The sequence below is a fragment of the Meles meles genome, chromosome 18, assembly GCF_922984935.1.
Source record: "Meles meles chromosome 18, mMelMel3.1 paternal haplotype, whole genome shotgun sequence".
In the NCBI taxonomy this organism is placed as follows: domain Eukaryota; kingdom Metazoa; phylum Chordata; class Mammalia; order Carnivora; family Mustelidae; genus Meles; species Meles meles.
The window spans coordinates 23,776,390-23,799,858 of NC_060083.1; the positions used below are offsets into that span (position 1 = coordinate 23,776,390).

Here is a 23,469-nt window from a genome sequence, read left to right on the forward strand (position 1 = left end):
TGCGGAGGTAACTCTCTGGCTCGCATCGCCTCTACTCTTCTACCCCGACTGACGTTGGACAACAAAGATGGCTGCAGGAACCAGCAATTATTGGGAAGGTGAGGGCGAGGCTTCCGTCTGGGTCTCTCCGAGAGGCAGAAGGGCTGGGTGGGGACGGGTCTTGGGGGAGGCGGCAGGGGAAAGAACCTGGCCTCGGGAGCGACCGAGCCCACGGGTGGGGCGTGTACAGTCGGAGCCCCGGGCCTGGGGGCTGAAGAGACCGAACGGTCTGGGGCGGGGGCCTGACCCGAGAGGCAGCGAGACCTGGAGCAGGGGTTGGGCGGAGAGAGGTGAGCGGCGATGGAGTGGAAGAGGGTCCTGAGTCACTGGAGCAGGGCTGGGTTGAGGAGCTAAGCGAACTTGGACGCAGGGGGTTGGGGCACGAACTCTGAGAGGAGACGAGTTTTGAACGAGAATATTCCGAGCCCAGGAGGTTGGTAGAGTCAGCGTTTTAAGAGTTGAGGTCACTGTTGGACAGTTGAGCAGGATTAGGGGAAGAAGGAACTTGTCCGTCCGGTCCCTCGAGAGAAGTTGTATGAACGAATGTCTCCTACTCGGTCCCCCTGGCAGCTTCAGGCTGGGACTTCGAGGATTGGGTGTCGAGTCCCGTTTGAAGGCAGAGGAAATAACTTCACCAAACTCTACTGTGAAATGAGTTTTATTAAAAAGAGAAAGTTGAGAGAACCAGTGTGAATTGCAATGATTGCATTTGCTGTACCTCTAATGCCAAAAGAACCGTCTTGTGATTTGACAAGTACGTTTAATTACTGGAAATATGTTCCGATAAAGTGCGCTCATGTAAAACTCACTCCTGGACCATGATAACGACCACGGATCAGAGAAGGCTCAGCTTTTTCTTACAATTGTGTTTTTGCTTTATTACGATAGAAAGTACTCTCCAAGCCTCTCGGAAACCACAAGTAACAGTATTGTCACTAACAGCCCCTCGGTCTAAGAGTTTAATTCTGAGTTCATCCATACTTGCTTGTTATACTTTCAGAATGCTTTTAGTTGATGTTTTCTATTAAGAAAGACAGTTATTCGTTAGAACCATAATTATGGTTTAAAACACGCCTTTAAATGCCTATTTGAAATGTGTACTAGATAGAAAGTATTTTAAAATTATGCACACGTGGCTATTAGTATTTTTAATACTAGGATTAGGCTGTAGTTTTTTGAAGCGCTGTGCTATAGTAATTATAGCAGCTTATTATTGACAACCTACTCTGTGCTTTAAGCACATGGTTATTAAACCCTGAAGGTAGGGTCCTGGGATCCAGCCCTATGTCAGGAGGGGAGTTCAGCGGGGAGTCAGCTTGAGGATTTCTGTCCCTCTCCCTTTGCCCGTCCCCCTGTTGCGCATGCGCTCTCGCTCGCTCGCTCTCAAATAAATAAATCTTTTTTAAAAAGTGGAGGTTCGTAAGTAGATTTTCAATAAATCTCAGAGTCAGTTCTCAGACTCTTAGAACATTAGGGTGAGAGAAGATTCTGAGACTTGGTCATCTCTGGCAAAATATGCCCCACTATATTACACTGTTTCTTCTGGTTGCTGATAAATATATTGAAATAATGTTTTGTAATCTTTATTCCTGAAAGATGAGATCCTTACAATATTCCTTTCTAAATTTCAGCCCTTTTATTTTGACATCCACTTCACCGTGAATGAGAGTACTCACATCTAGATGTAGGTTTCCGGCTTGGGGCTTCTCTCCCTCAACCACTAGGCCAGACTACTATTATCAGTGTTTCTGTTTGCTTCTGTTCTTTTAAAGATTTTATTTATTTATTTGACAGAGAGAGATCACAAGTGGGCAGATAAGCAGGCAGAGAGAGAGGAGAAAGCAGGCTCCCCGCCAAACAGAGAGCCCGATGCGGGACTCGATCCCAGGACCCTGAGACCATGACCTGAGCCGAAGGCAGAGGCTTATTAACCCACTGAGCCACCCAGGTGCCCGCTTCTGTTCTTTTAAAACTTAGGCCCTTATTTTGTCATACTTATATTTGACCTTCTTAGTCACATAGTTCCTTATTAATTTAAGTATCTCTAAATTTCTTTCAGTAAACTTATTGAAAGACCAATTTTTAATCCTTTGTTGATTATTTTTTCTTTAAGCTTTCAGCTACTAAGTCATTCTACTTAGAATTTCCTAAGCTTTGGAATATAAAGAGATAGGACAATCTCTGTCAAAAACAGTGATGGTTTCTTTTTTATGAAGTTAGTTGATAAGTTGTTACAATGCCTGTTATAAACCATACGTAGTTTCTTTATGATTTGTATTCTCTCCTTTTCCCCCCCAAATTACAAAATTGTAGACATTGTTACAGAAATAATTTCAGAGATGTAGAACAACATTTGTTGTCTAGCTATCTTTGGAATACAGGTGAAGTTTTCTACCTCCCACTGTTTCTCCCCTTCTTGACCCATCTGAAGTTTAAGTAAGAGACAGTTTGCCTTTCTGGGTAAGTCTTTGGCTGTCTCATTTTAACACTTTTCTTTATGAGGAGTCTAGATCAATATATGATTATTTTCACGGTTTATTCAGAATAGTTTTCTAATTTTTATGTCTGCTGATGGACTCTTTGTGTTTTGTTATTTACTTTTCAAATTTTGTTAAAGATCTCAGGAAACAGGCTCGACAGCTGGAAAATGAACTTGACCTGAAACTAGTTTCCTTCAGTAAACTATGTACAAGTTACAGTCACAGCAGTGCCCGAGATGGAAGACGCGACAGGTATAGGTACTACCAGATTCTGTGTCTTATGCCTTAAACCATAGAATGTTTTAAAAGCATTAAAAAATAAACTGAAATATATAACTCTGTAACTTGGTCTATTGGTGAATTTTTTGTATTTTATTTTTTTGTTACTGATTATATTTTAGAGATTTATAAAAATTCTTCTTAATTCTTGAGACTAACATTCATTTGGGATCCTCAGGCAAAGGTTGTGATGGTGTTAAGAGGGAAATGCTAAGACTTAAGAATGAGTTTCTCATTCTTTTTCTAGTTCAGCCAGTGTAAGGAGATATGATTTGTATTTTGTATTTCTTACTGTATTTCTTATATCTCACATTCTGTTTCTCACATCTCCTGGTTGCTGACCGGATCTGAGAAACTACCCAGATGTAAAGTATACGTACTGCTAGTCTGGTGTTTTAGAATGAATCTAACGCAGTGTGTATCCTCACTATTATTAATCATCCAAGCTATTTTTTTTTTAAAGATTTTATTTGTTTGTTCGACAGGCAGAGAGAGGAGGAAGCAGGCTTCCTGCTGAGCAGGGAGCCCGATGCAGGGCTCAATCCCAGGACTCTGGGATCATGACCCAAGCGGAAGGCAGAGGCTTTAACCCACTAAGCCACCCAGACGCGCCATCCAAGCTATTTTTAATTTGAGGGTTTTTTTTTTTTTTTTTTTTTGAGAAATCAGAATACTATTGTATTGAACACCTGGAAAATATATAATCTTATCTTTGAATCTTATGCTTACTTTAGGCCATCCACTTGTTTAAAAAAAAAATTAGGAAATATTTAAGACACTTAGAAAGGTATAAAGAATAAAGGATTCTCATGTGCCTATCTCCCTCTTCAAGAAATAATCATTATCAGTTCAGTTGATATCAGTTATCAGTATCCCATTTTCTGCCTCCCCATAGTCTCCATGTTTCACTACATATGTTTGCTTCCTAAACAATTCATGGTATCTTTTTGTAGTTATTTTGCAACTTGCTTTTTGTTTAACCTTATCTTTGTGATTAAGCTTTTGGATACATTTAACTGTGGTATATTCATTTGCTGCATATAATATATTATGATCATAGAGTTGTGTATTGTATGTAGTCTGTAGAAAGACATTGTTTCTAATTTTTGCTAATTAATAATAATTTTAATAGCTGACAGTGTTCCTCAGGTATCAGGTACTATATTTTAAGCCTTTTATATGAAGACTGCTAGGAACATTTTTACTTATAAAAATATTATGTATCTAAGGGGCGCCTGGGTGGCTCAGTGGGTTAAAGCCTCTGCCTTCGGCTCATTTTGTGATCCCAGGGTCGTGGGATCGAGCCCTGCATCGGGCTCTCTGCTCTGCGGGGCGCCTGCTTCCCCCCCCCTCCCCCGCCTACTTGTGATCTCTCTCTGTCAAATAAATCTTAAAAAAAAAAAATAATTGTACATCTAGCAGTGGAATTGCTGGTTGTGTAGTTAGTTGTTATCCTTTCTTCCACATACTTTTTTGAAGATTGGCAGTGGGTGGGATTTTTTTTTTTTCCAGCTAATAATAATAAAACAATAAAAATTGAGCATGGGTTTAAACCCAGGTCTCCCTATCTCTAGAGCCAGTACGCTAAACCTTTCTGTGAACATTCCAACAAAAGACTCATTTCAATACCATAGCCAAAGTATTGCTTCTTTTTAATAAGGGCATATTATTAAAGAATTAAAGATAGCAAGGCCAACATGTTGACTATAGGACCTAAAAGTAAGCTACCGGCGTGTCATACAGCTTTGACTGTAGTACATTGTTTTGTACTTGCCTTTATTTAGCAAGCAAAGAAAATGAAGAAGGTTCTTTTGTATGTGTAAACTTAATTTTATCACTGGAAAGCATTTTTCCTGAATTTAAGGCTCCCACTTGACTATGCCAGTGAGCATACAATTTTAAAACTGAATTGTCAGGAGACACAATTGCATGATGCTTTTTCTGTGTTTCTGTGCTTCATGAACTTATACTTTTATGACCTTTTTAAAGGGAAAACTGTCTTGAAAACATTTCCTAAACATTTCCTAAGAAATTCTACAACAGATTGAGACTGAGTTTTTAGATTCCTATAGCCCAACTCTCATTTTAGTAAGAAGCCTCAGGCCATGAGGATCAAGATTCAGTGTGTATTCTAAGTGTTTTGTTATTGTCCAGATTGAAAGCATGTCATAATGAAGAATCTCAGTAATGACCACAATTTTTAATCTAGGAGTAACTTTTTTTTTTACTTTCTGTATTTTGAGAACTTGATCTATGGTCTGTGGTCTATGGATCGTCACATATCTATAAAATGAATTCAGTTTAACTGAATCGTAGTATTGTGGAGAAGGAGTTTTTGACCATTTCCGTGGACTCATATACTCTAAGAATGGTGAATATAGAGATTGTCTCCTCACTCATTTAATGAGTATCTACCATGTGCCAGGCACTATTCTAGGTGCTTGCCATATATCTGTGAACAGGCAGTTTCCCTCTTCATGGAGCTCATATTCGTTGGCCCAATGTTCTTTTTCATGTATCTGGTAGGGGAGGATCTGTGTTAGTAGTATTTAGAGCATTTTTGCCTGGGCGCATTCTAATACGAAACCACAGAACTTTGGGTTGACTTTGACATATAAAGAACTAGATATTTCAATAAATTTTAAGGCAAGTAAATTGACATGTTTTAAGAAGAAATAAAAATTTGGACCTAATTAAACATCTTAAAAGTAAAAATCCTTGGGGCGCCTGAGTGGCTCAGTGGGTTAAAGCCTCTGCTTTCGGCTCAGGTCATGATCCCAGGGACCTGGGATCGAGCCCCGCATCGGGCTCTCTGATCCGCAGGGAGCCTGCTTCCTCCTCTCTCTCTGCCTGCCTCTCTGCCTAGTTGTGATTTCTCTCTGTCAAATAAATAAAATATTAAAAAAAAAAAAAAAGTAAAAATCCTTTTTATTAGTCACTTTTTGGTTATTTCATTGCCCATTACTATTGCTATGGAGTTGTACCTGGAGAAGGGAAATAGTAGCTAAAGTGTTTTTTTGATGTTAAACTGATGATTTAATCTCTTTTCATTCACCACACCCAAGCACTGTCACAGGGCAGGACAAAGTCTTCAGTTAGGTTGAAGAGCACTGTCGTTGCCTGCATACTTATCTGTGTCCAGTACAACTGAGATCTCTCTTAAGCTGCTCACATGATAATGCATACTATTTGGGGAGAGAAGGAAGGTTAGTGGCTTTTCAGAAGAGGCAAGAGAAATTTTCTGGACATCTGGTATTAGGATTTGAAGCTGTCAAACGTTTGCAAAAAGATTTTTGACTGACCATATTAGAAGACAGTTGACATCTTTGTAAAACAAAACAAAACAAAACAAAACAAAACCTGAAACAGTTGTACAATATAAGTGGAAATGTAGAGAGTTGGCACTGAAACCTCCCTGCTGGACGTGGTTATCTGTATTAGACTTAAAGTCAGTTCCCGAGGGGCACCTGGGTGGCTCAGTGGGTTAAGCCGCTGCCTTCAGCTCAGGTCATGATCTCAGGGTCCTGGGATCGAGTCCCGCATCGGGCTCTCTGCTCAGCAGGGAGCCTGCTTCCCTCTCTCTCTCTCTCTGTCTGCCTCTCTGCCTACTTGTGATCTCTCTCTCTCGCTGTCAAATAAATAAAATAAAAAAAATAAATAAATAAAAAAAAAAAAATAAAGTCAGTTCCCGATTACTTAATAATTAGGTATCCAGTCTGGATTATGTAAATCTCAGTGTTATTTCTCTTTGGTTAAGAGTTGAGGAAAGAAGAGAGAACTTAATTTGAGGAGCCATTATTGCTTTGGAGTAAGAATTAAAAGATTATTCCTCACAGATCCCATAACATAATCCGTAATACCTTTTATGCCTCCTTTTATATGTAGTTCTGTGGTTTTGTTTCACATAATTTGCTCTTTTAGATTTAGCATTTAATTGGGCACTGCCATTGTGTAAGTTATTTTCATTTGGGAAATTTCTTTACATCATTAAGTTAGATGTATGTATTAAAGTTTAGAAAAATCTTCTATACAATTATATTTTATACTGGGGTGTGCTTGAGTGGCTCAGTCAGTTAAGCATCCGACTCTTGAGATGGAGCCCTGCGTCAGGCTCTCTACTGGGCGTAGAGCCTGCTTCAGATCTCGCCCTCCCTTTGCCTCTCCACTGCCTGCACCACCACAACACCCACACCCCCACACAAAAAAATTTTTATTTTATACTGACTATAATAATTAGAATGTGTGTGATCTTTATAGGAACACTTCATAAAAGTTACAGTTTCTTAAACAGAGAACGTCTCTAGGGTTCCACTTGACCTCTTTAAGAGTACCTTATTATTTTAAGTATGTTTATAAAGGATTAGGTTTGAGTAATGGATTCTCTTTAATGGAACTTCTCTTTAGCTCTGACACAACACCCCTTTTAAATGGATCAAGCCAAGACAGAATGTTTGAAACAATGGCAATTGAGATTGAACAGCTTTTGGCAAGGGTAAGTACTTTCTGTTATATGGCTATTTTACTAGTCAACTGTGTTATTGCTTGTTAGATATGGTACTAGATTATATTAACACAGATATGTTTATAGAAATCACCCTTTCATCCAAGATAAGTGCCTGTCCAGGCCCCTTGAATTTTGATTATAGCCATTCTCAGGTCTTATGGGTATTATTTTAGGCTTTATGGACTATTTGGGGGGAAATACTGAATCCTTCTCTATCTTTGGTTTTGGGGTGGTTTTTTATTTGCTTTGCTCTTAGCTAAACAAGCATACAGGCAAATAATTTACTTTTATCTCTTTATAGTGCTTTTTAAAATATTTTTATTGGTTTTCTTTTTCTTCTTTTCAGCTTACGGGAGTAAATGATAAAATGGCTGAATATACCAACAGTGCAGGTGTCCCATCTTTGAATGCTGCACTGATGCATACGTTACAGAGACATAGAGATATTTTGCAGGTAATATATTGGGTTTGAGATTTTTAAGTTATTGTAGTGTCATTTTTTAAAAATCGCTGAATAGAATGCATATAAATGTATTTAAGAGAATAAAGGGAAGAATCTTCTGGGACAATAAATACTTTGCTGTAGAAATTTGTCTCGCTTTACTTTTTTTTCTCTTGGTATGATAAAATTCTGAAAATATCTGATAGCTCTTGCTTTTGCCTGTAAAAATGAGTAATATTCATCACTAGGTAAATATACTTCTACTGTGGGAGACCTTGCTAGTTCCCAGTAACAGTGAAATAGCTAATGGTCATGCATAGGCCAGATACCGTGGTTTAGAGAGTACTTTCATCAGGCTTTGAAGATAACATGGAAGGGAGGTAATTTACTATATTTAGTCTGTTTGAGAAAATATTAAAAGTGTACCAACAGAATGAAATAAACTCTCAGATTTACATACAGATGTGTTAAATAGGAAGTAGTACAAATAGGAAGGCAAGTGTTTTTTTTTTATTTTTTATTTTTTGCAAGTGTTTTTAATATTGGAAAAATTCAGCAATCATTTCTAATTTTAAAAACGCTTATAAAAATAGGAATAGGAGGATACTTTATTAAGGCAAAAATGTGTATCTCATGTTAAAGCCAGCGGGATGCTTAATAATAAAGTACTGAAAGCATTCCCCCTGAAGAAACAAGATAAAGATATCCCAGTCACCACAGATGTTTATTATTGTTTTGGAAGTTCTTGATGGTGCAATCAGACAGATATAAATTAACAAGATCTAAATAGTGACAAGAAAGAGGCAAAACTTGTATTATGTAGCAGTGAAAAATTACTTATCTAACACAACCAAGAAAAACAACTGAAAAAATTAGAAATAAATTTAATGTAGATTATGAAATCAATATATTAAAGCAAGTTTTCTTACATGTAACCAGTAACCTGAGAGAAAATATAATGGAAGAAACCAAAATCCTTGTGTATAAATTTAATAATAATGAATAGCACCTGCATGTATAAAACTTCACAAGGAAAATAAAAGATTTAAGTATGGGAAGGAATTACTCTGCCTTTGGAAGATTTCTCTCTAAGCCAACTTATGAATTGAGTGTCTTCCAAATGGAAAAGGAGGTTTTTGTTTCTTTTTCTTTTTCTTTTTTGTTTTTAATTAGCAAAATGACATCAAAGTTTATTTGGAATCACAGACATACGAGCGTAACCAAGAAAAAAAAATGTGAAAATGAGGATAAGTAGTAAAGGATGCCTAATTCTACCAAATATTAAAAACCTGTTAAGAAGCTGGAAGAATTAAGACAGTTTGATTCTGGAGGAAAAAAAATATACCAATAGAACAGAACAGAGTTCACATGGAAATTAAGTTTCTGATAAAGGTATTATCTTACTTTATTTATTATTTTTTTAAAGATTTTATTTATTTATTTATTTATTCATTTGGCACAGAGAGAGACACAGAGAGAGAGTATAAACAGGGGGAACAGCAGAGAGAGAAGCAGGCTCCCCAGTGAGCAGGGTGCCAGATGTGGGCCTCGATCCCACCTGAGCCAAAGGCACCACTCAGGTGCCCCTAAAGGTGGTATTTTAGATCATTGGGAAACAGAGTATCATAAATTAAGTAGACCTATAACAATTGGCTAATTATGTGGCCAGTGGTGTTTGCGGGGGAGGGGAAGAGGGAGAGACCAGGAGGAACAAACTTGAATTTCTGTCTCAATCCTCACATCCAGAATAAATTCCAAATGGACAAAGATTTATATGTAGAAAAATAAACTATAGAAGTTCAAAATAAAGCATAAGTAAAATTATACATTTTAGAAATTATAAATTTCTAGGGGAGCCAGGGTGGCTTAATTAGTTAATCATCTGCCCTTGGCTTTGGTCATGATCCCAGGATCCTGGGATTGAGGCCCACGTCAGGCTCTTTGCTCACTGGGGAGCCTGCCTCTCCCTCTCCCCTAGCTTGGTCTCTCTCTGTCAAATAAATACATAAAATCTTTAAAAAAAAATTATACATTTCTAAACAATACTTAATAGCAGAAAAACTATAACAAATGTCTGATTTGCTTAATGTACAGAGAAATAATAGAAATAAAAAGATAACCTAATAAGAAAATGGGCAAAGGATATGAACTGGCTGCTTACAGAAAATGACCAAAACAATAAAAAGATGTTCATCCACATGCCAAAAGGAAAATATCCTAATCAAAATGAGATAGGATTTTTCACCTGTCAGAATGGCAACTATTGAAATATCTGTAGCACATTACAAGACTATAGAAAAATGTGGGCCCTCATCCACTATGTTGCTGGGAACATAAATTGGTGGTCTTTTTAGAAGGCAGTTTAGCACTATCAAAATTTAAATGTAAGATTCTTTGATCCACTTCTTCTGTTAGGCATTTACTCTTTAAACACACTTTAAAAAGAGAAAGTTCAGTAAAATATATATACAAGAATGTTTATTTTTTTAAACAGCATTTTTTTAAAACAACAAAATAACTAAAATGTTTACTGGTGGGGAATTGATGAAACTATGACAGTTATAAGATAGAATTCTGTACAGCTGTTAAAAAGAATGTAGATTTCTGTTTGTTAATATGAAAAGATTGCTTGATACCTTATGAACTACTGAAAAGAAGATAAATAGCAAAGTACAGCTGACCCTTGAACAATGAGAGGATTAGGGGTGCTGACACCCTGCCTCTCCACTCCTGTGCAGTCAAAGATTTGCATATAACTTTGACTCCTAAAAACTTAAGTACTAATAGCCTACAACTGACCAAAGCCTCGCATAAACAGTTGGTTAACACATACTTTGTATGTTATATATATTACATACTATATTCTTATGATAAGGAGAAAAGAAATGTTACTTAAAAATTACAAGGAGGGGCACCTGGGTGGCTCAGTCATTAAGCATATGCCTTTGGCTCAGGTCATGATCTCAGGGTCCTGGGATCGAGCCCCACATTGGGCTCCCTGCTCAGCAGGAAGCCTGCTTCTCCCCTTCCCACTCCCCTTGTTTGTGTTCCGTCTCTTGCTGTGTCTCTCTCTGTCAAATAAAAAAATCTTAAAAAAAAAAAATTATAAGGGAAATGTATTTGCAGAACTGTACTGTAAGAAAAATCCATGTATGAGTGGACCTTTGCATTTCAAATCTGTTTCTCAAGGATCAGCTGTAGTTTGATTTCTTTAGCATAAATCAAGAAATAATAGGAAGTTTATATACACAGAAACACAGTTCCTGAAAGAAAATAGAAGAAAGTGAAGGAAGTTATGCGCTGTAGAGCAGGGTGGTTTTTGTTTTTGTCCCTTTTGGTGCACTTTTAGTATTCTCTCCATGTTCATTATATTTTTGTATTTAAAGGAGCAGTAAGGGCTTTCTGGGAGATGGGATTATGACTTTCATCTTCTCTATACACATCTCTGAATTTTAAAAAGTAATGAATATTCCTTAATCTCTTAAAAGTATGGTAGTAGAAAAAGAAAGGGAAATATTTGAAGATTATTTTGTTCTTTACAATTCTTTTGGTTCTGTTCTTCCTTTGACTGGTTTAGGAATTAAATTTCTGTGGGAATTCCAAAAAGATGAAATTTGAAAATAAGCCCCATTGGGTATACACTAATAAGTAGAAAGAGCCCCTCAAATTTTATCCTAGGCTATTTGGAATCATTTTATCTTATTTTTTTCTTTATAATTCTGTCCCGTAAGACAAAGTACTAGGAGATACAAAAGATAGTGATTTAGTGGTCTTTTACCCTAACACTGAATTCTTTTCATTTGAAAGAAGTTGGTCACTCTTGGGGAAAGGGATTATAATGTTATTTTTACTTCTTGACTGCTTGATTCTTAAATAGCAGTTTTCCTGACAGAAATTTATAATATGATGACAATACCTAATGGTTCAATAAGAGGAAAACATGAGTTTATGTTGAGATTAGATGTTGATTTATTGCAGGATTATACACATGAATTCCATAAAACCAAAGCAAACTTTATGGCAATACGGGAAAGGGAGAATCTCATGGGATCAGTACGAAAGGATATTGAGTAAGTTACCTTTTATGTTATTTTGTAGGACGTTTACTCAGATTTAGACTTAGACCATATCTGTGATTAACTGTAAATTGAGTAGCAGAACCATGATTTAGATTTCAAGGTTTCTGATTCTCATTTTGTAGAGAATTCTCTAATTCTCATTTCACTGTTCTTTAAACATTGCTGACTCTAATCTACGTTGCTGGTCTTCTCTAGCTTCTCCTCATTTTATCATTGGCTCCTGCCAACCTTGACTCTACTGTATTAATTCAGAGTCCAGCTTAGATGCTATCTTCTGAGTTTTTCTCTGATCTTCTACCACCCACCTTAATAATGATATTGCCAATAACTGAAGCTCTCTGTGTTTCCCTTTCTGATTTACCAGCTATCCCCCTACCCTCTTTCTTAACAGTTTTATATATATGGAGTAATTGTTTAGATAACATATATATATGATATATTTAAAGTAATCTTTATTTCTCTGGAATTTGAAATATCTGTGTTTCCAGGTCTTATTCAGACTTAATAGCTGTACGTCAAGTTATTTAAGAACTTCCAGTGTTTTTATGCTAATCTGAACCCATAATTTTAAAGATTTGTTCTTCATCCCTTTACCTCACCTTCAGTAATGCATTCTTATGTTTCATATGGACATTTAAAATTTTTTTCATGGGACACCTGCTCAGTCAGTTGCACACTCAACTCTTGATTTCAGCTCAGGTCACGATCTCGGGTTGTAGGATGGAGCTCCTGTTGAGCTCCGTGCTCAGCACAGAGTCAGCTTGTCCCTCTTCTTCCCCCACTCCCTCTCTCTCTTTCTCTCTCTCTGTCTTTCAAATAAATAAAATCTTTAAAAAAAATAAAGTGTTTTTCACAACTGAACACAACTGACAAATTAAATCCATTGGGCATCTAATTAAAACTGAAGACTTTCATTTTTGGACCATCTAATGATGCCTATCGTTGTCTCACTTATGATAAATTTATGATACTTATGTTTCATAAGTAATTATTGTGTTTCATAAACATAGCTATGATACACATTACCATATCATAAACTGGTATGTGTCATGTGTACTCTTAGAAACATTTTCCTAGAAAACCTTTATTTTGTTACAACAGTAAAACAGTTTTGCAAAAGAAATAATTTCATATTCATTGCATTCAAAATTTTCGCTCAAAACTAATCAAGGATTATCCAGCCATCAAAGTTATGTTCCTTTCCCCCAAAATTATCTTGGTAAATTAATTTTTATTCTGTTTTTTTAATGTTTAGTCTTATGTACTTAGTGAAACATGAAGGACTAAAAAAAAATTTTGCCATAATTAGATATTTTGTAATATTTTTAGTTCTCAGGAATATGTAAGTCTTTTGTTTAATATCTGTGCACACTATTTATGTATGTATTTTCAGGTATACATTGAAAACCAGTTTAGGGGACAGCCTGTACTGGCATTTTGTTCCTCCCAAATTTTTGGGAATTGTTAGAATATAGCCCACTGTAATAACTTGCTTTCTGAAAAACAGTCATAGAAGAAACATATTTCATCCATTCATTAAACTATTTCCGGATTAACAGCCATGAGTAAAACTCTAGATCAGTCACAGTAGAGGCTAGAAATGAAAAGACCAACTTAGCCCAACAGGAGTTTATAATCTAGGTGCTACAGGGCGCCAGGGTGGCTCAGTGGGTTAAGCCTTCGACTCAGGTCATGATCCCAGGGTTCTGGGATCGAGCCCCACATTGGGCTCTGCTCAGCAGGGAGCCTGCTTCCCTCTCTCTCTACCTGCCTTTCTGCCTACTTGTGATCTCTCTCTGTCAAATAAATAAGTAAAATCTCTAAAAAAGAAAAAAAACCTTTATAATCTAGGTGCTAGAGGGGAGTAAGACATATATTCAAATTAATATAATACAAGGCAGAATATGATTAGTGAGATGAGATATAGTAGTAATAACTAACATTTTAAAGTTCTTTGCAATTGTACACTACTTTTCCATATATTATCTCTTTTCTGGCTTCATATAATCTTTTGGTACAGATAGAAATTATTTGTACATTTTATAAAACTAGATATTATGAGACTTGTCTAAGGTTAACTGGCTAGTTAATGATGGGAGTATAGATTTAAATCTAGATCACCTGTTTTCTGAACCTGCCTGGTTCAGTCAGAGGAGTGCAGGACTCTTGATCTTGGAGTTGTGATGTCAAGCCCCATGCTGGGTGTGGCCATTGTTTAAAAAAAATCTTAATAAAAGTAAATCATCTAGGGCACCTGCGTGGCTCAGTGGGTTAAAGCCTCTGCCTTCAGCTCAGGTCATGATCCCAGGGTCCTGGGATTGAACCCCGCATTGGGCTCTCTGCTCAGCGGGAGGCCTGCTTCCCCCTCTCTCTCTGCCTGCCTCTTTGCCTGCTTGTGATCTCTCTCTCTCTGTCAAATAAAAAATCTTTAAAAAAAAGGTATGTCATCTGTCTTGGGACTCCTGCGCGTTCTTGGTTATTTCATGCTGCTTTCCCTGGGATTTTCTTTCCTTCTGTGCTTTGCAAATGAGCACTGCCTCTTAGCCAGTAGTTCAGTTTTATCAGCATGACCCTCTTTTGTCTTACTCTAGTGTATGTGAAGTTTCTCCAGTTTTTTATTTTTGTTCTTGTTACTTTGAGTAAAAAGTAGAAACATGAAAGTGTTGGTAGTAACGATAGAAAGCATTTTCTTGTAAATTTTAGTGCAGTTAGGAAAGCATTTTCATGTAAATTTTAGTGTAGGCCAAGACAGAAATCCTTAAGTATGCCAAAATTGGCAGGTCTTAAGCTTCATTTTAACTCTTTAGGCTCTAGTTGATAGACTGCATATACCACTGTGAAGGAAAACATTTCATGGCAGTAATTTCCTACCCCATGGGCTGTGTAGTAATCAGTTTAAACTTTTATGTCTACTTGGAGAAAATAAAGGTATAATAATAGACAAAGACAAGTGATGTTTTTGTTTAAAACATTGGATTATTCTGGTGAAAAATAATAAACAGTTAGCCCTAAATTAGAGAGGCAATTATATTTATCTATTTATTATGGATGTCATTTTTAGAAGCTGAAAATGATCAAACATTTTAGCTTCATTCAAAATTATGGAGAGGCTCAGTTTGTCTGCTTTGGATATTGTTAAGTCAGTTACTTCTGTTTTGTAGTATCTGCCAGAAATGTTCTTAAATTTTCTCTGTTTTATTCTAGGTCATATAAAAGTGGGTCTGGAGTAAACAACAGAAGAACTGAACTATTTTTGAAAGAACATGACCATCTTCGAAAGTAGGTATTGTTATAAACATGCATACCACGTAGTTTCCCATACTTACTAATTCCTTTATTGACATAACAAACATTTTGTGTTTTTTATAGCAAGTGCTTTATCATTGCTAACTCATTTAATTCTAACGACCCTGTTTGGTAGAAGTGGAATTGTTAACTGTTCCAGCTGTTAATTAGGAAAGATATTATGCTATGACCATCCAAAATCGACATTCACATCACTTGTTACTTGTAATATATCTTTTACTGCCTTAATGTTTCATGTCTTTAGCAAGTCTATCCTTCTGATACATTTGTTCACTACTGTAGATTATTACTGTAGATTATGTAGTAATGATGCTGATAATGACTTATGTTTGAATGGCCTGTTACCATTTATATATGCGGGGAAGCTTTATAAAGAGTAATAGGCCAGCCAAAGAAATTACTGTGTCCCGAGAATTGAGAAGGAAATTCCTAAAGACTTGGATGAACTATATATGTGTTTTAGAACAAGCCACCATATTCTATCCCTTATTTGTGTATGTTTTTCTCTGCAAGCTACTGGTTTCTTAATATTTTCTTTGTATTTTGTTGTAGAACTTCAGAAAGTTCTACACAACGTCAGAAAGTCACTTACCTCTATAGCCTCTAAGGCCTTGAGCAGCTAGTATCCATTATAAATAAATGTTACAAATTATGTTGATATTTGCTGCTGAATGTCATTAATTAGTCATGTCTGTATGAGCTTAATGTACTGTTCAATTTATTTTTCTTCAAAGATTATCGCTTTAGGGGCGCCTGGGTGCCTCTGCCTTCAGCTCAGGTCATGATCCCAGGGTCCTGGTATCGAGCCCCGCATCGGGCTCTCTGCTCAGCAGGGAGCCTGCTTCCTCCTCTCTCTCTGCCTGCCTCTCTGCCTACTTGAGATCTCTGTCTGTCAAATAAATGAATAAAATCTTAAAAAAAAAAAATGATTATCGCTTTAGGTATATAAGGTGTTGTAATCAGAACATGGAAAAATCAAAACCTTTTTCCAGACACCACTTTTTTGCCCCAAGGCTCTGTAAATGAAATGAAATGTAATTTACTATTTGAAAAAAAAAAAAAAGGGTTCCTAAAAAAATTTTTTTAATTTAAAAAATTAAAAAATAGAAGCCTGGGTTCCTCCAGTGTTAAGATATAGTTCTTAGTGTTCTTTCTTAATCTGTTGACTGTTATTGATTGGCACAAGGGGGCAGTCTTTCCTAGAGTATGTTTAGTTTATAGTTACTCCGAGCTTTGGTAGTTTTTTTGTATTTGATAAAAACCTTAAAAAATAAAGAATTTTGCATTACATCCAAAGCTGTATTAATACATTCTTTAGTTACAGAGTAAATTTAAAGGATAAGATACTCAAGTAGCACAAAGTAAAGGTTAGATTCCATCAGTGTTTCTCTATTGCCTCAAAAAGATACTAAAAAGTTAGAAATGCAGCAGTTGAATTACCTCAAGAATAATTTGTTGCCATAGAGTATACCAGAGTGATTATATAAATTAATATTCTTTGTTCATATTTTAAAACATACTGCTTATTATAATTGTATATGAAAATTTGCAGTTTTGTATTTGTTTTAATAATTCAAAGAAAACCCATCAGGAATTTTATATTGTCCATTTTACAGGGAAAAAAATACATCTGTTCAGGGGCATATAACAAATAATTTAGGTTATAAAAATGAGACTATTGGAAATCAAAAAGGTGTTTTCCACTTTTCTCAGTTTTACATATGATATACTTTATATATATTCCTTTCAATATTATTGTGAAAAAGTTTGTATGTGCTTCTTCTATACAGAGAGAAACGGAGACAGGAAGAATTGAATGGAATATGAGCTTCTGATGAATTAGGGAAGTTGTCAGGACTGAAAACAAGGGTTCAGTCATTGGTCTCAGTATTAGAACATAGCTTCCAAATGCAGTTTGAAAAAATCAATCTTTTATGTGTAAATTATGAATATTTGTTAGGTGATGAAAATGATGGATGATATGTATACAAATAATATGGAAAACTTTTTTTTTTTTAATGTCATTTCTGTGTCATTGGCAAGTGCTTTGGGGACGAATTGGCAAGAATTGCAAGAATTGGCAAGTTCTTTTCAGAACTTTTTCCATGCAAAAACTATAAGGGCTCATTATAATAAAGCATTCAATTTAGAAAGTATGGGTAACACAAAAGACACCATTGAAATCACTTGTAAGAACAGATTCTGTAACCGTTTTTACTCATCAGTAGATTGGGAGTCTTTTGCATGTTATTTGATATTTTATTTGTTTTTTTTTTTATCTGTTTCATAATATAGATAATCCATGGTGTAACAACCATTTCCATAATGTTGGCCTTTTGGATTATATTCAGTTTTTACTTTTATACATATTGAAGTCTTTACAAGTATCCGTAATTATTTCCTTATGATAAGTTCCTAGAATTGGAATAGATTCATTTGTAAATCTTTTGATATGTTATTGTCAAATTTCTCTCTAAAGGTTTGCTGGAGTCCCATTTGTGGCATATATGTAAACATTCCCCAGTGCCCTCAATAGCACTGTTATTTTGATTTTTTAAAAGTTTATGCCAAGATAGGCAAAAATTCTCCAGTAATAGATTTTTTTTTTAATATAAGGGATATATTTTCATTAGAGAAAACATAGGTTAAACAGCTAAGCAAAAGAAGCATAAAGTAGTAGTAGCTAAATTAATCTTAAAGTGTTTATAGAAACCTATAGTGATTATAGATTATATAGTTCATTTGTAATTAATAGGCCAGATTTGCTGCTAGGGTAATTTTTATTTTGGTCTTTCATGGATAAAAGTTTTTCATACCCAATAACTGAGGTAACTAGTTTGATTTTGTACATTGCATTGTACTTTTTATGGCTAGAATCATGAGTAGATTTTTATCTGATTTTTCTTAAACATTTAAAAAAATTTTTTAACATTTTATATGATAATGTAAATTTCTACAACTTGTTTCAAAAGTACATAGTTTTGCCTTGAGAAAGAATAAAACAGCTTTTATAAATGAATGCCAAACTTTAAAAAGAAAACAAAAACCTAACTTTGTAATTGTTTTTACCAGTTCCCATTAATACTTTTTCCGTTAAAACTTAATGTTGTAGGGCGCCTGGGTGGCTCAATTGTTAAGTATCTGCCTTCTGCTTGGGTAATGATCCCAGGGTCCTGGGATCAAGCCCTGCTTACATCAGGCTCAACAGGAAGCCTGCTTTCTCCCTCTCCCACTCCCCCTGGCCTGTATTCCTTCTCTTGCTGTGTCTCTCTCTGTCAAATAAATAAATAAATCTTTAAAAAAAAAAAGAGTTAATGTTGTTAGCTTGCTAAATAATTTCTGAAAGGGAATAATTTCTCTTTCTTTTTTTTTTTTTAAGATTTTATTTATTTATTTGATAGAGAGAGATCACAAGTAGGCAGAGAGGCAGGCAGAGAGAGAGAGGAAGGGAAGCAGGCTCCCCGCTGAGCAGAGAGCCTGATATGGGGCACGATCCCAGGACCCTGGGATCATGACCTGAGCCGAAGACAGAGGCTTAACCCACTGAGCCACCCAGGTGCCCCTGTGGATAAAGTAGCTTTCATTTTGACTCATCTTTCTCTGAGTTTGTTTTCAATACATCGGTCAGAGGAAGATGGCTGACTTTGAATTAGTTCAAGCTTGCAGCTATTTGTTTTTTACTGGGCTATAGTGTAGCTACATTTCTCTGAGCTCTCTGCTTGCTATTTAGATTAATTTCTCTTTCTTCCTTTATTTAACCATTCTCTTTCATTGCTCTTTTATATATTCTTTTTTGAAAGAAGCATCTGAATTAGTTTTGTACTTTAAAGTTCTTTTTTTTCCTTAAAGAAGTTTTACATTTGTGATCTGTCATCCTTTACTTTTAAAGGGTGTGGTTATAACAAACATGTATAGACACGTATGCATGCATGCACGCGTGTGTACGTGCACACACACACACACATACACTGGTTTAATTGCCCATTATAGTCAAAATACAGAACATTGCTATCACCCCAAGAAAGTTTTATGCCCTTCTGTAGTTGATTCCTGCCTCCCCCAATCCCAGGCAACTGCTTACCTGCTTTCTGCCATTGTAGATTACCTTTTCCAGAATTTCAGATAAATGAATTCATACAATGTTTACTTCTTTCACTTAGCAAAGGGTTGCTAAGATTCATCTATTTGTTTTTGTTTCCTGTATCAGTAGTCAGTTCCTTTCTGTCACTGAGTATAATTGCTGTTGTATGATATACCTCAATATGTTTATATATTCACCCATTGGTGGATATTTAGGTTAATGTTGTAGTTCTGGGCTATTACCAAGAAAGCTAGTTCATAGACAAAATTTCATGTGGCTCTATGTTTTCATTTCTCTTGAGTAATTACCTAGGAGTTGTATTGTTGGGTTCTAATGGCAGGTGTCAGTTTGTTTCATTTTATAGGAAACTGTCAGATGTTTTTAAGTGGTTTTATCATTTTTACATTTCTGACAATCCTGTATTGAGAGTTCCAGTTGCTTTAAATCCTTGCCGGCATTTGATACTGTCATTCCTTCTGTTTTAGCTAGTCTAGTAAGTAATGTAATTGTATCTCATTGTGGTTTGAATTTGCACTTCTCTGATGACAAATGATTAGCATCCTTTCAAGTTCTTATCAGCCATTTATTTATCTTTAGTGAAATGTCTGTTCATATATTTTGCCCTTTTTTCAATTGGGTTATTTGTCTTTTTACGGTTGAGTTTTGTTTGGTTTTGTTTTTCTTACTCAGTTATTAAGTTTTAAAAGATCTTTCTGTATCCTGAATACAAATTCTTTGTCAGAGGTTTTGCAAATATTTTCTTTGAAGCTGTGACTTACCTTTTCATTTTCATTATGGTGATTTCCAAAAGAGCAGATGTTTTACATTTTGATGAAGTTTTTCTTTTATGGTTCATTTATTTTCAGTGTAAGAAATCTTGACCTAAGTTTACAAATATTTTGCCCTTTGTTTTCTAACAGAAGCTTTACAGTCTTAGTGTTTTTACTTCATTTTTGTGTCTAGTTGAGTGAAGGGATCCGTTCATTTATCACATGGATATTGTGTTGTTTCAGCACTGTTGAAAAGACTCTTCTTTTTTTTTTTTTTAAATATTTTATTTTATTTATTTGTCAGAGAGAAGGAGAGAGAGAGAGAGAGCACACAGGCAGGCAGAGAGGCAGGCAGAGGTGGAGAGAGAAGCAGGCTCCCTGCCGAGCAAGGAGGCCATGCGGGACTCGATCCCAGGACCCTGGGATCATGACCCGAGCTGAAGGCAGCGGCTTAACCCACTGAGCCACCCAGGCGTCCCTTGAAAAGACTCTTCTTCCCCCACTGAATTATGTTGGCACCTTTTGTTGAGAAAAGGTTTATTTCTGAACCCTGTTCTGTTCCATTGATCTGCATAGGTCCATCCTTATGCCAGTAACTTAACTGTTCTGATTACTGTAGCTTTATTTTAAGTCTTGAAATGAGGTAATGCAGGTCTTCTAACTTTGTTCTGTATTTTCAGAATTGTTCAGCTCTTGTAGGTCCTTTGCATTGCCATATAAATTTTATAACCAGCTTGTTTAAAAAAAAAAAAAAAAAGCCTCCTGGCATTTTAAATAGGATTACATTGAATCTCTAGAACCATTTTGGGAGAATTGCCATGTTAACAATAGCAAATCTTCGAACTTAGGAACATGGTATGTTTAGAATTTTATTTAGGTCTCCCTTTACTTGTAACACATTATGGTTTTCACCATGCAGGCCTTACACAAATTATGTTGAATTTATCTTTAAATATTTCCTCTTTAGGGATGTGATTATAAATGGAATTTAAAATTTTTAATTTTCCAATTATTTTGTCTAGTATGGAAAATAATTGATTATTATATATAATGTCATCCTATGACCTTGCTAAATTTACAGATTATATAGTAGTTTCTTGGTAAATCTTTTGGGATTTTCTGTGTATATAGTCCTATTACCCAAGAATGTAGTTTTATTTCTCCCTTTCTGATCTGTTTTCCTTTTATCCCTTTCCTCATTGCACTGGGTAAAACCAACAGCACAATGCTGGATAGAGGCAGTTAGTGCAAATATTCTCACCCTATTTTGTATTTAAGGAGAAACTTTATTGTTCAATATTAACAGATTTTGTACATGCCCTTAATCAGGTTGAGGAAGAACCCTTCTCTTCCTGTTTTACTAAGAGTTGCTTTTTTTGTGATTGGGTTTTTTAGCTTTTTATTTTGAAATAATTTTAGACTACAGAGGAATTACACAAATAGTACAGAGAATTAACCTTCAACCAGTTTTCCTAATGTTAGTGTTTTATAGAACCTTATTACAACTGTCAAATTCAGCAAATTATCATACAATAATATTAATATTATTAATATTAACTAATAATAATATTAACTAAATATTAACAGTAATATTAACTAAACAATAATATTAACTAAACTATAGACTTTATTTACCAGGTCTTCCACTAATGTTCTTTTTATGTACCAAGATTTAGATCAGGCTCCTATGTTGCATTGATTCATGTCTCCTTAGTCTCCTGAGATCTGTGACAAAATTGCCTTACCTTAATTTGTCAAGAGAAAGTGTCAGACAAACCCAAGTTAAGGGACATTCTACAAAAATAACCACTGCTCTTAAACTGTTATGATCCTGACCTTAGGCATTTTTGGCAGGAATACCATCGGGTGATGTTAGGCCCTTCTTGGAGCATCATATCAGTTGTATATCATGTCAGTATGTCTTAATGATGATGTTAATCTAGGTTGCTTAAAGTGGTGTTTGTCATGTTTCTCTGCTCTAAAATTGTTTCCCTTTGTAATTAATGAATATGGGGAAGATGCTTTGAAACTGCAAATATGGGGCACCTGGGTGCTCAGTGGGTTAAAGCCTCTGCTTTCGGCTCAGGTCATGATCCCAGGGTCCTGGGATCGAGCCCGCATCTGGCTCTCTGCTCAGCGGGGAGCCTGCTTCCCTTCCTCTCTCTCTGGCTGTCTCTCTGCCTACCTGTGATCTCTCTCTGTCAAATAAATAAATAAAATCTTTAAAAAAAAAAAAAAGAAACTGCAAATACCCTGTTTCTCTGCAAACTTTTCCCACTGATTTTAGTATTCCCTAGTGAATCTTGCTTCCCCAGTTATTCCTGGGTGGTTTTCCTACTGGCGATTTTCTATTTACATCTGTCCTTGTGCATTTAATAATTGAGATTCTCTGAGGCCCCTTCTCCATCATTTATTTTATTTTATTATTTATTTATCAGTGTAGACTCATGAATATTTATTTTATACTTTGGGTTATAATCCAACACTAGCATTGTTTTATTGTTCACATTGTTCCAACTTTGGCCAGCGGGAGCTCCTTCCCTTAGCTTCTGTCATTTGACATGCCCTATTTTTGGTCACTTTCTTTACAGTTTGTTACCACACAGTTTTCATGGCTCTTGTATTTTCCCTGACTCAGCCCTGGAATTAACCACTTCTCTAAGCAGCATTATTCCCAGTTTTTGGAGAATTGTTCAGCTACTTGCTCAGAGAATGGGTGCTAATTGTGCTTAATGCCACTGAAGTGTTACTGTTTTTAGGCTGTCTCTTGCTTAAAGTTTTAAAGTTTTTGTCATGGATAGGGTTGAACTTTTTCATGTCTTGTTTTGGATCTGTTTAAGTGGTCACTTTTTTTTTTTCCCTTCATTGCTGTATTATGGTGAATTACATTGATTATTTTCAAACATTAAAGCAATCTTGATTGCTAGAATAAACCTCACTTTGTCATGATATATTTATTATCCTTTTTATATATTGCTGGATTTATTTTGTTGAGGATTTTTGTATTATGCTTGTAAAGAATATCTTTAGTTTTCTTTTCTTGAGATGTCTTTGGCCCCATTGAATGAGTTGGGAAATGCCCCTTTTACTGTCTGCTGAAAGAATTTGTACAGGCTTAGTGTTATTCCTTCCTTAAATGTTTGATGAAATTTGTTAGTGAATCTATCTCAGCCTGGAGTTTTCTTTGTGGCAAGATTTTTAAATTAAAAATGCATTTTCTTTTGGAGGTGCAAGGCTATGGCTCTGGATTTATCCCTGGGCTGGGCATGTGGGCGGTTGGGAGGGTTACTCTGATGGGCTCAGCTGGTCACAGACCCATCCCTGTGACTCAGAAAGTCTATTATCAGAAGAGAATGTGGCATATACAGGGCTCCAGAGAAGTTATCAGCCAACTTAATCACTTCAACTGGGTTTACTATACTCTCTTCTGTATTTCAAGCCATAAACATAGAAATAGTTGGGTTTTTTCCTAGTGATATTTATTGAGGT

The 23,469-nt window shown here is 35.8% G+C and overlaps 1 protein-coding gene across 3 annotated transcripts in view; it reads left to right on the forward strand.

The window, feature by feature from the left end:
• GOSR1 (golgi SNAP receptor complex member 1) overlaps positions 1-23,469 on the forward strand; it is a 51,337-nt gene continuing 27,868 nt past the window's right edge. Inside the window, exons 1-6 of one of the 3 annotated variants that reach the window (XM_045985400.1) lie at positions 1-98; positions 2,657-2,777; positions 7,203-7,290; positions 7,649-7,756; positions 11,723-11,814; positions 15,028-15,102. In XM_045985400.1, coding sequence (XP_045841356.1) covers positions 68-98; positions 2,657-2,777; positions 7,203-7,290; positions 7,649-7,756; positions 11,723-11,814; positions 15,028-15,102 — 515 coding nt within the window. In that variant the 5' untranslated portion in view covers positions 1-67. The remainder of the gene's footprint in view (positions 99-2,656; positions 2,778-7,202; positions 7,291-7,648; positions 7,757-11,722; positions 11,815-15,027; positions 15,103-23,469) is intronic. The other 2 variants (XM_045985401.1, XM_045985403.1) reach the window with 2 other exon arrangements.